General features: G+C 45.4%; 1 protein-coding gene across 2 annotated transcripts in view; it reads left to right on the top strand.

Moving 5' to 3' along the window:
• LOC115140705 (ATP-binding cassette sub-family A member 2-like) overlaps nucleotides 1-15,686 on the top strand; it is a 157,166-nt gene that overhangs the window by 105,384 nt on the left and 36,096 nt on the right. For both annotated transcript variants that reach the window (XM_065026805.1, XM_065026804.1), the window contains exons 16-23: nucleotides 972-1,086; nucleotides 1,627-1,817; nucleotides 4,699-4,849; nucleotides 5,227-5,431; nucleotides 6,715-6,873; nucleotides 8,207-8,387; nucleotides 8,777-8,989; nucleotides 10,257-10,453. In XM_065026805.1, the coding sequence (XP_064882877.1) occupies nucleotides 972-1,086; nucleotides 1,627-1,817; nucleotides 4,699-4,849; nucleotides 5,227-5,431; nucleotides 6,715-6,873; nucleotides 8,207-8,387; nucleotides 8,777-8,989; nucleotides 10,257-10,453 (1,412 nt within the window). The remainder of the gene's footprint in view (nucleotides 1-971; nucleotides 1,087-1,626; nucleotides 1,818-4,698; nucleotides 4,850-5,226; nucleotides 5,432-6,714; nucleotides 6,874-8,206; nucleotides 8,388-8,776; nucleotides 8,990-10,256; nucleotides 10,454-15,686) is intronic.

Genomic DNA, 15,686 nt, shown 5'->3' with positions numbered 1-15,686 from the left:
AACTCAAGGTTATAACAAAATAGCATTATGCTAAACATACGATCTGATACACACAGAGAATTTCAATCACAAAGTGAATCTCAGCATTTTTAAAAGTACAATCAAGAAAAACTGTGTTAATTATCATAGTGATTAAGGAGTAACATTAAAACAGAGTAATTAATATGCCCCATCAACATTAGACAACTATACAGAAAAACTAAACATTGTGTCGTTAAATAAGTGAATCAAATTAATGATGGTGGCGTAGCAGGAAGATCGGCATGCCATGAACCTAAGAGGTTGTGAGTTCAAATCCCAGGTGAGGACATGATGAAGTGTAATTACATTATAAATGAACATGCACAAATGACTCATATGTTAAAAGTACTGTGTGTGTAACCAGTTGCACAGTCCTCTATTAGTTAAGATGCCAAATAATAATGTATTGTTGAATAAACATATGAGAAAGTTGAGCAAACCCATCGATTTGAATTGACTGAAATTTGCCACATTTTTATCAAGTTGGAGTTACGTTTGCGCCAACTATTTTTTAGTTAAGGTAACACTTGGACACTTGAAAGTTGAGTAAACTATTAACAGGTTGTGGAACCAGTTACTTCATAATAATTAGTAATTGGGTGTTTTTTGACAGTGTATATTAGCCCCCAAATCTACAAGAATGTACTTTCATTCTAGGTTTAGGACATCATATTGAAGCTTATATGTATAGAACCATTGTTAAAGTATCTACTTTGATTTAGATACAAGCATCATGAAACCTCTAACACAAAAATGATGACCTCTTCCTAAATATTTGGTCAAATGATACATTTTGTGTTTGGTTTCCTAGAAACAAGGGGAGGCTCAACTGACCCTTGGGTTCAACTTACCCCACTCTCCTCTATGGTTTTATTCCTTCGGTAGTATTTTGTTCTCCCTGCTTTAACCTATGCTTTGTCATTAACAAATGTCATGTCATGGGTCCACAGCTTCCTGTTTGTGATCGAGCACATGATGCCTCTGTGCATGGTGATCTCCTGGGTGTACTCTGTAGCCATGATGATCCAACACATTGTGGCTGAGAAGGAGCACCGGCTCAAAGAGGTGAGCTGCTTACATGTCTACCTGTGGTGGCTGTTGGCACTTTCAAATAGAAGAAAGGCTCATAATAATGGCTGAAATGGAATTAATTGCACAGTATCAAACACATCAAACACACATGTTTAATACCGTTCCATTTACTCCATTCCAGACAATATTATGAACCGTTATCCCTTCACCAACCCCCACTGCTGTCTACACTAGGATCTCAGAGTGCTGTCCTGTGTCTGTCTGTCTGTGACAGTGGAGCAGCATCACTAATGCCATCTTCTCTCTGCCATCTCTTTGGCAACCTGTAGCAGGATGAAGTCCCTCATATTTACTACCTCTGTTCTGCCCCCTGTTGGAAAAATACTGATTTCAATCAAATCAAAATCTCAAACTTGAAATTTGTACGATATGTTTTTCTGAATATTTAGAATATTTACATGGTTGTATTATTTTGTTTGAAATCACATTCTCATTCATATAAGTGCATGTAAAACTGTAACAAAATAGGATTAACTTCTTCTGGTAACCTGTGTACTCCCTGCCTGCCTGCAGGTGATGAAGATGATGGGCCTGAACAATGCGGTCCACTGGGTGGCCTGGTTCATCACTGGCTTCGTCCAGCTGTCCATCTCAGTGACCGCCCTGACGGCCATCTTGAAGTATGGCAGAGTGCTCCTCCACAGTGACATCCTCATCATCTGGCTCTTCCTCTCCATCTACGCCATCGCAACGATCATGTTCTGGTAATGATGACACTACTACCGCTCTGATGTTAGTCTAGTAAAAAGCATGAGTGGACATACACCCCAAAAAGTAGGAGAGGCCTACGCTGAGCTAGGATCTCAGTACAGAGGGGGCGGGGCTCCGTCGAGGGGCCCTTCTTAACAAATCATTGTAATTATCTATAGCTGATATGGTCATAAACTCAAATTGGTCATCATCACATATTGAGCCAATCAAGCCTGCATACAGAGATATAGTGCATCACTTTGCCTGACAATATTTTTTCCACATTTTGTTACGCCTTATTCCAAAATGGATTAATAAAACGTGTTCCTCATCAATCTGCACACAATACTCCATAATGACGAAGCAAAACAGGTTTAAAAAAAACCTGAAATACCTTATTTACATAAGTATTCAGACCCTTTGCTATGAGACTTGAAATTGAGCTCAGGTGCGTCTGTAGCAGGTTTTCATGAAGGATCTCTCTGTACTTTGCTCCATTCATTTTTCCCTCGATCCTGACTAGTCTCCCAGTCCCCAGCGCTGAAAAACATCCCTACTGTGATTCTGCCACCGCCATGCTTCACCGCAGGGATGGTGCCAGGTTTCCTCCAGATGCGACATCTGGCATTCAGGCCAAAATTGGTTTCATCAGACCAGAGAATCTGAATTTAGGTGCCTTTTGGCAAACCGCAAGCGGGCTGTCATGTGCCTTTTTCTGGGGAGTGGCATTCGTGTTGTTACTCTATCATAAAGGCCTGATTGGTGGAGTGCTGCAGACATGGTTGTCCCTCTGAATGGTTCTCCCATCTCCACAGAGGAACTCTGGAGCTCTGTCAGAGTGGCCATCCGGTTCTTGGCCACCTCCCTGACCAAGGTCTTTCACCCTCGATTGCTCAGTTTTGCCGGGCAGCCAGCTCTAGGAAGGGTCTTGATTGTTACAAACTTCCTCCATTTAAGAATAATGGAGGCCACTGTTTTCTTGGGGACCTTCAATGCAGCAGACTTGTTTTGTTCAAATTCTTTACTCAGAGCTCTACGGACAATTCCTTCGACCTCATGGCTTGGTTTTTTGCTCTGACATGCACTGTCAACGGTGAGACCTCCTATAGACATGTGTGTGCATTTCCAAAACATGTCCAATCAATTTAATTTACAACAGATGGTCTCCAATCAAGTTGTAGAAATATCTCAAGGATGATCAATTAAGGTATTTCTGTTTTTTATTTTTAATAAGTTTGCAAAAATGTAAAAGTTTTTTGCTTTGCCATTATGGGTTATTGTGTGTAGATTGATGAGGAAATGTTTTACGTAATCCATTTTAGAATAAGGTTCTAATGTAACAAAATGTGGAAAAAGTCAAGGGGTCTGAATACTTTCTGAATGCACTGTATATACAGAAGTATGTGGACACCCCTTCAAATGAGTGGAGTCGGCTATTTCAGCCACACCTGTTGCTGACAGGTATATAAAATCGAGCACACATCCATGTAATCTCCATAGACAAACATTGGCAGTAGAATGGCCTTACTGAAGAGATCAGTGACTTACAATGTGGCACTGTCATAGGATGCCACCTTTCCAACAAGTAAGTTTGTGAAGTTTTTGCCCTGCTGGAGTGAACCCGGTCAATTGTTAAGTTATTGTTAAGTGGAAGTCTAGGAGCAACAACGGCTAAGTGGTAGGCCACACAAGCTCACAGAATGGTACCGCCGAGTGGTGAAGCGTGTAGCGAGTAAATATCGTCTGTCCTCGGTTACAACACTCACTACCAAGTTCCAAACTGCCTCTGGAAGCAATGACAGCACAATAACATTTTGTTGGGAGTTTCATGAAATGGGTTTCCATGGCCAAGCAGCCTCACACTAGCCTAAGATCACCATGCGCATTGCCAAGTGTCGGCTGGAGTGGTGTAAGGCTTGCCGCCATTAGTCTCTGGAGCAGTGGAAACACGTACTCTGGAGCGATGAATCACGCTTCACCAACTGGCAGTCCGACGGACGAAGCTGGGTTTGGCAGATGCCGGGATAACGCTACCTTCTCCAATACATAGTGCCGACTGTAAAGTTTGGTGGATGAGGAATAATGGTCTGGGTCTGTTTTTCATGTCCCCTTACTTCCAGGGAAGATAAATCTTAACGATATAGCTTACAATGGCTTCGATTCTGTGCTTCCAACTTTGTGGCAACAGTTTGGGGAAGATTTAGCATGAAAATGCCCATGTGCACAAAGCGAGGTCCATACAGAAATGGTTTGTTGAGATGGGTGTGGAAGAACTTGACCTGCCTGCACAGTGCCCTAACCTCAACCCCATTGAACACCTTTGGGAGGAATTGGAATGCCAACTGTGAGTCATGCCTAATCGCCCAACATCAGTGCCCGACCTCACTAATGCTCTTGTGCTGAATGGAAGCAAGTCCCTGCAGCAATGTTCCAACATCTAGTTGATTCTCTCATCTCTCTTTCTCTCTGTGACATCAGAGCAGCAGTGACTGCACACACATTGATGATGTTAGAGATCTAATGAATCATGAGTCACCCTGATATTTAGCGGCTGATTTGATAAAAGCGGTAACACTCAGTTTCACTTGTCAACCTTCGACTTCTATTTTGTGAGGAACGTGTTACTTCGAAATGCCATGTCCTTAATGTATCAAACAGACAGTGACTCAGCTCCTTTGCTAGTCATTCCAGGGAAATATGTCTGATCTGAATATGGTTAGGTTGTCTTACAAATGGCACCCTATTCCCTTTATAGTGCACTACTTTTGACCACGGTGCCTTGGGCTCTGGTAAAAAGTACGACATTATATAGGGAATAGGGTGCCATTTGGGACACACTCAATATGCTAATAGTATTTTACTCTGGTTTGTCTGTCTGTGTCCCGTCTATGTCAGTTTCCTGGTGTCAGTGATCTACTCCAAGGCCAAGCTGGCGTCTGCCTGTGGTGGGATAATCTACTTCCTCAGCTACGTCCCCTACATGTACGTGGCCATCAGGGAGGAGGTGGCCCATGACAAGATCACCGCCTTCGAAAAGTGCATTGCTGTAAGTCTTGGCCTCTGTTCTCTTGTCGGAAGCTCTCTCATACTTTATTCATTTTTTGTTAGTCACATACGTCACATGTCACATGTGTCTGGACAAATTCAAAGAGAGAAACGGCCCTCCGGGCTCATGGCTAGATTGAGTTATTTTCCTCTGGCACTGTGTCAGATGGCCTGCTTCCAGGTGTGTATTGTCGTATCACCATGATGAGTAAAAGCTAAGAAGTATTCAAACAAAGCTTCAAGAGTCGTGAATTGATCAATTCAATGATATTCTCTCACCAGTCTGAATCAGTGAGTTCCGGAAAGATCTTCACACATGTCAATAGCTCTTAACACGTTGTCTGTTGTCTTTATTCTCATTCTCTCCTCTCTCTCCAGTCTCTGATGTCGACCACAGCGTTCGGCCTGGGCTCTAAGTACTTTGCCCTGTATGAGGTGTCAGGAGTTGGCATCCAGTGGCGCACCATCAACCAGTCGCCTGTAGAGGGCGATGACTTTAACCTTGGTCTGTCCATGATGATGCTCATCATCGATGCCAGTGTGTATGGAGTTCTCACCTGGTACATAGAAGCTGTGCATCCAGGTAAACAACCAAATCTTTGGCTGCTCACTTAAATGATTCACCTTTTATGTCCCTGTTTTGTCACTTATGTTTATGGTAGTAATGGGTCTGAATCCCAAATGGAATCCTATAGAGAACAATAGTAATGGCGTATTTTTGTAGGCACTGTGGTTTGTCCCACTTGAGCCACCATAGTAACAACATAGCCATAACACTTCCTCAAAATAGTCTGAATCAATCTAAGATAAATCAAGAAATATGTATTGTATTTGGCTATTTTTGCAGTTCTTAGTCGCACAATTTTACGTCTAGCTAAGATGTTTAGTGCAGTATTTCTCAAGTGAAATAATGTGCATGCAATCTAGTAGTGTAGTGCATACAGTAGCTGCTACCTGGCTGTTGAATGACAGCAACTACCGTCCTTAGTTCCCACCCCTACTGTTGACCACAGACAAAGGGGCTTAGACTTTAGCTACTGAACTTCGACTTGCCCCAAGAAAACATGGTATGTGTGTGAACAGCTGATAAAACCCTCCGAACACCAAAATTAACAAAAACGTCACAAATGTTTTTCATAATATTTGCGTGAACTGTTTTGACCGGGAAGCATGCGACAGGCTTAAAACCAAAAATGAGTTAACTCTGGTTCGTTCAGCCAATCCTATTAAGGAAATTATTGGGGGAAAAAATTGGGTTTTGGGATAAAAACAAGGTCTGAGATTAACACAGGCTAAGGAGATTTATATACTTTGTTCTATGAGAAAGTCAGTTAACTTGACCTTTATGAATTATGAAGCCTTTGTGTTTTACATGCTTATTTTATTTCAAGTCAGTTAAGAATAAATTCTTATTTACAATGACGGCCTACACCGGCCAAACCCGGACAACACAGGCTTATTGTGCGCTGCCCTATGGGACTCCCAATCACTGCCGGTTGTGATACAGCCTGGAATGGAACCAGGGTCTGTAGTGGCGTCTCTAGCACTGAGATGCAGCACCTTAGACCGCTGCACCACTTGGGAGCCCATTTATGTTTTGAACATAAATGCTTCAAAATTAACAGAAAGTGACGTTAATCTTTATCAGCTATATCATAGAATAAATTGTATAAGATCTCCTAAGCCTGTGTTTGCCACAGACCTTATTTTCAGTGTTTATCCCAAAACTCTACAAAAAAAAAACATTCATTTTCCCATAGGCTTTGGCCTACGAGCCATGGCAGAGTTAACTATTGCAAGCAGGCGAGCTCTATTCCTTATGGGTCCTGGTCAAAGAAGTGGTCTGCTGTGGTCTCTGTCCTCCAGGGATGTATGGGCTGCCCCGGCCGTGGTACTTCCCGCTGCAGAAGTCCTATTGGCTGGGCAGTGGGCGTGTGGAGACGTGGGAGTGGCCTTGGGGAGGAGCAGCCAGGCTGAGTGTCATGGAAGAGGACCAGGCATGTGCCATGGAACACCGGCGATGTGGTAAGCCAAGCTGCAGCCTGACCTCTGACAACCGGCGATGTGGTAAGCCAAGCTGCAGCCTGACCTCTGACAACCGGCGATGTGGTAAGCCAAGCTGCAGCCTGACCTCTGACAACCGGCGATGTGGTAAGCCAAGCTGCAGCCTGACCTCTGACAACCGGCGATGTGGTAAGCCAATCTGCAGCCTGACCTCTGACAACCGGCGATGTGGTAAGCCAAGCTGCAGCCTGACCTCTGACAACCGGCGATGTGGTAAGCCAAGCTGCAGCCTGACCTCTGACAACCGGCGATGTGGTAAGCCAAGCTGCAGCCTGACCTCTGACAACCGGCGATGTGGTAAGCCAAGCTGCAGCCTGACCTCTGACAACCGGCGATGTGGTAAGCCAAGCTGCAGCCTGACCTCTGACAACCGGCGATGTGGTAAGCCAAGCTGCAGCCTGACCTCTGACAACCGGCGATGTGGTAAGCCAAGCTGCAGCCTGACCTCTGACAACCGGCGATGTGGTAAACCAAGCTGCAGCCTGACCTCTGACAACCGGCGATGTGGTAAGCCAAGCTGCAGCCTGACCTCTGACAACCGGCGATCTGGTAAGCCAAGCTGCAGCCTGACCTCTGATAACCGGCGATCTGGTAAGCCAAGCTGCAGCCTGACCTCTGACAACCGGCGATGTGGTAAACCAAGCTGCAGCCTGACCTCTGACAACCGGCGATGTGGTAAGCCAAGCTGCAGCCTGACCTCTGACAACCGGCGATCTGGTAAGCCAAGCTGCAGCCTGACCTCTGATAACCGGCGATCTGGTAAGCCAAGCTGCAGCCTGACCTCTGACAACTGGCGATCTGGTAAGCCAAGCTGCAGCCTGACCTCTGACAACCGGCGATCTGGTAAGCCAAGCTGCAGCCTGACCTCTGACAACCGGCGATCTGGTAAGCCCTACCAGATGTTTGTATTGAACTTTTAAGAACAAGAGTGTATCTGTTTTAATCGGTTGTCACCTCTGTCAGTGGTTTACTGCATGGATCCACAAAACATTATCAGTTTACAGGTGTGAATCTCAAATAGGTTCAGGTTCTGTCATTGTTATGTGACAATGCCCCTCTCTCTCTCTCTCTCTCTCTCTCTCTCTCTCTCTCTCTCTCTCTCTCTCTCTCTCTCTCTCTCAATTCAAGGCCTTTATTGGTATGGGAAACATATTTTAACATTTCCAAAACAAGTGAAATAGATAATAAGCAAAAGCTAAATAATCAATCAAAAGTGAACAGTAAACAGTACAGTTTCAAATGAATAGACACATTTCAAATGGCATATTATCTCTCTCTTTCTATCTCCCTCCAGAGGAGATGCGTGGTATGGAAGAGGAACCCAGCCACCTGCCCCTGGTGGTGTGTATAGACAAGCTGACCAAGGTGTACAAGACGGGCAATAAGCTGGCCCTCAACAAGCTGAGCCTCAACCTTCATGAGAACCAGGTGGTCTCCTTCCTGGGTCACAATGGAGCCGGCAAGACAACCACCATGTGAGAGAGATGAATGGGAATGTGCCCACGTGTGTTAGAGGGTCCCAGTCATTTCTGTTGTTGTGTTGTGTTTACGTGTGGACTCACAGAAGGAGACAGAGAGGTTTGTGTTGTATGTTTTGGTAAGACTGTGTTTCAAGGGGTATTCTTCAACCACTATTTTTAAAAGATGGTCATGCAATGATGAATTCTAAACAGGCCATACATAATGTTGGCCATAACTTTCCCATAATCTTCCCATAACATTCCCATAACATTCCCATAACATCCCCATAACGTCCACAAAATGGCCTTAAAATACATTGTAACATTTGTTTTCTGTGTCCATTTCTTCCCTCTAGAATGAACCCTATCAATAACTACCATTAGTTTTCTGCTACTGTCCCCAGGTCTATTCTGACAGGTCTGTTCCCGCCCACCTCGGGCTCAGCCACCATCTACGGCCATGACATCCGTACTGACATGGAGCGTATCAGGCAGAACCTGGGCATGTGTCCTCAGCACAACGTGCTCTTTGACAAGCTCAGTGTGGAGGAGCACCTGTGGTTCTACTCCAAACTCAAAGGCATGGCCGAGGAGGACATCCGCAAGGAGATGGACAAGTAGGTCACATCCCATTTTTATGGTTTAACCAAATTAAAGACCCTAAGGTGTTAAATTATCAACATGGTATTAGATAGATTAGGATAAAAGCTCACATCTTCATATTGAAGGGTAGAAATGGTATATATTATTACCGCATGGTCGAAATTGTGGTGTAGAATTTGGGGGGGATGAACAGTAGACGGGGGTCCAGGGGTCCTCCCCCGTAATTTTTGGAGACATTTTAAAACGCATTTCCTGCAATTCTACATGACTTATTATGCCTCTTGATGGTTATTTTGAGGGGTACATGGAGGGGTATTTTGAAATATAAGTTGAAGAATAATTCATCACATCATTATTTCAAGGCAAATATTAAGAAGACTCAAAAGATGAAGAGTTGTTTATATAATTGGAGTTTGCCTACCTTGTGCCCAGTCCACTTTTTTTTCTATAATAATTGAGTGTGAACATACCATGAACAAAGACTGATGCGTGTGTCATTGAATGTTGATCCCGAGTCTGTCTCCCGACCGTATTCTGTCAGCTTCCACTCGGTCATTCTGAAAGTCTTTCTTCTAATGACAGAAGCACAGATGATGTAATACTGTTTTGGTGCGTTCGTTTTACCCTAAATCGTTAAACTCGATGGAGCAGCCCCCCCCAAAATATTCCAGCCAGCGGAAAAAAATAGAATGATTGACAGCTATCTGACCTGATAAGCATGGGGGGGGGACCAAAGGTGGCCAATCATATTTCATTGGGGTCTTGTGCCAACACCCCCTCGTACCACCCCTGACATACATTAGTGGGGGAGGGGCTTGAATAGACGGTGCAGCTGAGCAGGGGAGATGCATTTGGGGCCCCGTAGCACCTACCTTCAGCTAACTTCCTGCATTTCAACACATTTTGCCATGGGGCAGAGAGAAAATATTCAATTTTATAATGCTATTCTACACATTTTGTAATGAGACTGAGAGACATTTGCCATGGGGAAGTAAGAACAATGTGCTTTTTCATAGCTCAATAAATGCTATTCTTCACATTTTGCCATGAGGATGAGAGAAAATGTTGCAGTTTTAAAGCAAATTTCTTGCAAATTTGACAAATGTTGGCATTGCTTATGACATGTTCATATGTTATCTGGGGAGCCACTGACCTCCAGGGTGCCCTCCCACCCTGCCATCCCCCATGGTAATTTTGCCTATGAATTACAGGAGCCAGCAGTGATAACTAATCATATCTCAAAAGAATGTAAATTACAAGGTGCTGTGTGTGTGTTGTCAGGATGATCGAGGATCTGGAGCTGAATAATAAACGCCACAGCCTGGTCCAGACTCTGTCTGGAGGAATGAAACGGAAACTGTCTGTAGCCATAGCGTTTGTGGGCGGCTCCCGGGCAGTCATCCTGGATGAGCCCACAGCAGGTGTCGACCCTTACGCACGCAGAGCCATCTGGGACCTCATCCTCAAGTACAAACAGGGTGAGACATGGGTCAACCTCACACATTAACCTTAACCCTCACAGACTAGCACTCACAACAGGGTGAGACATGGGTCAACCTCACACATTAACCCTAACCCTCACAGACTAGCACTCACAACAGGGTGAGACATGGGTCAACCTCACACACTACAGTGCACTACTTTTGACCGAGTGTAACCCTGTCCCCTATACAGTGCTATACTTTTGACCGAGTGTCACCCTGTTCCCTATACAGTGCTCTACTTTTGACCGAGTGTAACCCTGCCCCCTATACAGTGCTATACTTTTGACCTAGTGTAACCCTGTTCCCTATACAGTGCTCTACTTTTGACCTAGTGTAACCCTGTTCCCTATACAGTGCTATACTTTTGACCGAGTGTCACCCTGTTCCCTATACAGTGCTATACTTTTGACCGAGTGTAACCCTGCCCCCTATACAGTGCTCTACTTTTGACCTAGTGTAATCCTGTTCCCTATACAGTGCTCTACTTTTGACCTAGTGTAACCCTGTCCCCTATACAGTGCTCTACTTTTGACCTAGTGTAACCCTGTTCCCTATACAGTGCTCTACTTTTGACCTAGTGTAACCCTGTCCCCTATACAGTGCTCTACTTTTGACCTAGTGTAACCCTGTTCCCTATACAGTGCTATACTTTTGACCTAGTGTAACCCTGTCCTCTATACAGTGCTATACTTTTGACCTAGTGTCACCCTGTTCCCTATACAGTGATCTACTTTTGACCTAGTGTAACCCTGTCCCCTATACAGTGCTCTAAATTTGACCGAGTGTCACCCTGTCCCCTATACAGTGCTCTACTTTTGACCGAATGTCACCCTGTTCCCTATAGAGTGCTCTACTTTTTACTGAGTGTCACCCTGTTCCCTATAGAGTGCTCTACTTTTGACCGAGTGTCACCCTGTCCCCTATACAGTGCTCTACTTCTGACCGAGTGTCACCCTGTTCCCTATAGAGTGCACTACTTTTGACTGATTGTCACCCTGTTCCCTATACAGTGCTCTACTTTTGACCTAGTGTCACCATGTCCCCTATACAGTGCTCTACTTTTGACCTAGTGTAACCCTGTCCCCTATACAGTGCTCTACTTTTGACCGAGTGTCACCCTGTTCCCTATACAGTGCTCTACTTTTGACCTAGTGTAACCCTGTCCCCTATACAGTGCTCTACTTTTGACCGAGTGTCACCCTGTCCCCTATACAGTGCTCTACTTTTGACCGAGTGTCACCCTGTCCCCTATACAGTGCTCTACTTCTGACGAGTATCACCCTGTCCCCTATACAGTGCTCTACTTCTGACCGAGTGTCACCCTGTCCCCTATACAGTGCTCTACTTTTGACCTAGTGAAACCCTGTCCCCTATACAGTGCTATACTTTTGAACGAGTGTCACCCTGTTCCCTATACAGTGCTCTACTTTTGACCTAGTGTAACCCTGTTCCCTATACAGTGCTATACTTTTGACCGAGTGTCACCCTGTTCCCTATACAGTGCTATACTTTTGACCGAGTGTAACCCTGCCTCCTATACAGTGCTCTACTTTTGACCTAGTGTAACCCTGTTCCCTATACAGTGCTCTACTTTTGACCTAGTGTAACCCTGTTCCCTATACAGTGCTCTACTTTTGACCGAGTGTCACCCTGTCCCCTATACAGTGCTCTACTTTTGACCTAGTGTCACCCTGTTCCCTATACAGTGCTCTATTTTGACCTAGTGCTCTGTCCCTTTTGACCTAGTGTCACCCTGTTCCCTATAGAGTGCTCTACTTTTGACCTTGTGTCACCCTGTTCCCTATAGAGTGCTCTACTTTTGACTGAGTGTCACCCTGTTTCCTATAGAGTGCTCTACTTTTGACTGAGTGTCACCCTGTTCCCTATAGAGTGCTCTACTTTTGACCGAGTGTGACCCTGTCCCCTATACAGTGCTCTAATTCTGACCGAGTGTCACCCTGTTCCCTATACAGTGCTCTACTTTTGACCTAGTATAACCCTGTCCCCTATACAGTGCTCTACTTTTGACCCGAGTGTCACCCTGTCCCCTATACAGTGCTCTACTTTTGACCGAGTGTCACCCTGTCCCATATACAGTGCTCTACTTTTGACCTAGTGAAACCCTGTCCCCTATACAGTGCTCTACTTTTGACCTAGTGAAACCCTGTCCCCTATACAGTGCTCTACTTTTGACCGAGTGTCACCCTGTCCCCTATACAGTGCTCTACTTCTGACCGAGTGTCACCCTGTCCCCTATACAGTGCTCTACTTCTGACCGAGTGTCACCCTGTCCCCTATACAGTGCTCTACTTCTGACCGAGTGTAACCCTGTCCCCTATACAGTGCTCTACTTTTGACCTAGTGACCGAGTGTCACCCTGTCCCCTATACAGTGCTCTACTTTTGACCTAGTGAAACCCTGTCCCCTATACAGTGCTCTACTTTTGACCTAGTGAAACCCTGTCCCCTATACAGTGCTCTACTTTTGACCTAGTGAAACCCTGTCCCCTATACAGTGCTCTACTTCTGACCGAGTGTCACCCTGTCCCCTATACAGTGCTCTACTTTTGACCGAGTGTCACCCTGTTCCCTATACAGTGCTCTACTTTTGACCTAGTGAAACCCTGTCCCCTATACAGTGCTCTACTTTTGACCTAGTGAAACCCTGTCCCCTATACAGTGCTCTACTTTTGACCTAGTGAAACCCTGTCCCCTATACAGTGCTCTACTTTTGACCTAGTGAAACCCTGTCCCCTATACAGTGCTCTACTTTTGACCGAGTGTCACCCTGTCCCCTATACAGTGCTCTACTTTGACCGAGTGTCACCCTGTCCCCTATACAGTGCTCTACTTCTGACCGAGTGTCACCCTGTCCCCTATACAGTGCTCTACTTCTGACCGAGTGTAACCCTGTCCCCTATACAGTGCTCGACTTTTTGACCGAGTGTCACCCTGTCCCCTATACAGTGCTCTACTTTTGACCGAGTGTCACCCTGTTCCCTATAGAGTGCTATACTTTTGACTGAGTGTCACCCTGTTCCCTATAGAGTGCTCTACTTTTGACCTAGTGTCACCCTGTTCCCTATACAGTGCTATACTTTTGACCTAGTGTAACCCTGTCCTCTATACAGTGCTATACTTTTGACCTAGTGTAACCCTGTCCTCTATACAGTGCTATACTTTTGACCTAGTGTCACCCTGTTCCCTATACAGTGCTCTACTTTTGACCTAGTGTAACCCTGTCCCCTATACAGTGCTCTACTTTTGACCGAGTGTAACCCTGTCCCCTATACAGTGCTCTACTTTTGACCGAGTGTCAGTGTCACCCTGTTCCCTATAGAGTGCTCTACTTTTGACCGAGTGTCACCCTGTTCCCTATACAGTGCTCTACTTTTGACCGAGTGTCACCCTGTCCCCTATACAGTGCTCTACTTTTGACCAAGTGTCACCCTGTTCCCTATAGAGTGACTATACTTTTGACCGAGTGTCACCCTGTTCCCTATACAGTGCTCTACTTTTGACCTAGTGAAACCCTGTCCCCTATACAGTGCTATACTTTTGACCGAGTGTCACCCTGTTCCCTATACAGTGCTCTACTTTTGACCTAGTGTCACCCTGTCCCTATACAGTGCTCTAACCCTGTTCCCTATACAGTGCTATACTTTTGACCGAGTGTCACCCTGTTCCCTATACAGTGCTCTACTTTTGACCTAGTGTAACCCTGTTCCCTATACAGTGCTATACTTTTGACCCCTGAGTGTAACCCTGTGTCCTCCTATACAGTGCTCTACTTTTGACCTAGTGTAACCCTGTTCCCTATACAGTGCTCTACTTTTGACCTAGTGTAACCCTGTTCCCTATACAGTGCTCTACTTTTGACCGAGTGTCACCCTGTCCCCTATACAGTGCTCTACTTTTGACCGAGTGTCACCCTGTTCCCTATACAGTGCTCTACTTTGACCTAGTGAAACCCTGTCCCCTATACAGTGCTCTACTTTTGACCTAGTGAAACCCTGTCCCCTATACAGTGCTCTACTTTTGACCTAGTGAAACCCTGTCCCCTATACAGTGCTCTACTTTTGACCTAGTGAAACCCTGTCCCCTATACAGTGCTCTACTTTTGACCGAGTGTCACCCTGTCCCCTATACAGTGCTCTACTTCTTGACCGAGTGTCACCCTGTCCCCTATACAGTGCTCTACTTCTGACCGAGTGTCACCCTGTCCCCTATACAGTGCTCTACTTCCTGACCGAGTGTAACCCTGTCCCCTATACAGTGCTCTACTTTTGACCGAGTGTCACCCTGTCCCCTATACAGTGCTCTACTTTTGACCGAGTGTCACCCTGTTCCCTATAGAGTGCTATACTTTTGACCTGAGTGTCACCCTGTTCCCTATAGAGTGCTCTACTTTTGACCTAGTGTCACCCTGTTCCCTATACAGTGCTATACTTTTGACCTAGTGTAACCCTGTCCTCTATACAGTGCTATACTTTTGACCTAGTGTAACCCTGTCCTCTATACAGTGCTATACTTTTGACCTAGTGTCACCCTGTTCCCTATACAGTGCTCTACTTTTGACCTAGTGTAACCCTGTCCCCTATACAGTGCTCTACTTTTGACCGAGTGTAACCCTGTCCCCTATACAGTGCTCTACTTTTGACCGAGTGTCACCCTGTTCCCTATAGAGTGCTCTACTTTTTTGACCGAGTGTCACCCTGTTCCCTATACAGTGCTCTACTTTTGACCGAGTGTCACCCTGTCCCCTATACAGTGCTCTACTTTTGACCAAGTGTCACCCTGTTCCCTATAGAGTGCTATACTTTTGACCGAGTGTCACCCTGTTCCCTATACAGTGCTCTACTTTTGACCTAGTGAAACCCTGTCCCCTATACAGTGCTATACTTTTGACCGAGTGTCACCCTGTTCCCTATACAGTGCTCTACTTTTGACCTAGTGTAACCCTGTTCCCTATACAGTGCTATACTTTTGACCGAGTGTCACCCTGTTCCCTATACAGTGCTCTACTTTTGACCTAGTGTAACCCTGTTCCCTATACAGTGCTATACTTTTGACCGAGTGTAACCCTGCCTCCTATACAGTGCTCTACTTTTGACCTAGTGTAACCCTGTTCCCTATACAGTGCTCTACTTTTGACCTAGTGTAACCCTGTTCCCTATACAGTGCTCTACTTTTGACCGAGTGTCACCCTGTCCCCTATACAGTGCTCT

This window comes from Oncorhynchus nerka, linkage group LG13, assembly GCF_034236695.1.
Source record: "Oncorhynchus nerka isolate Pitt River linkage group LG13, Oner_Uvic_2.0, whole genome shotgun sequence".
NCBI classification, from domain to species: domain Eukaryota; kingdom Metazoa; phylum Chordata; class Actinopteri; order Salmoniformes; family Salmonidae; genus Oncorhynchus; species Oncorhynchus nerka.
The sequence above is the reverse complement of the archived record's forward strand: the minus strand, read 5'-3'. Positions and strand labels throughout refer to the sequence as shown.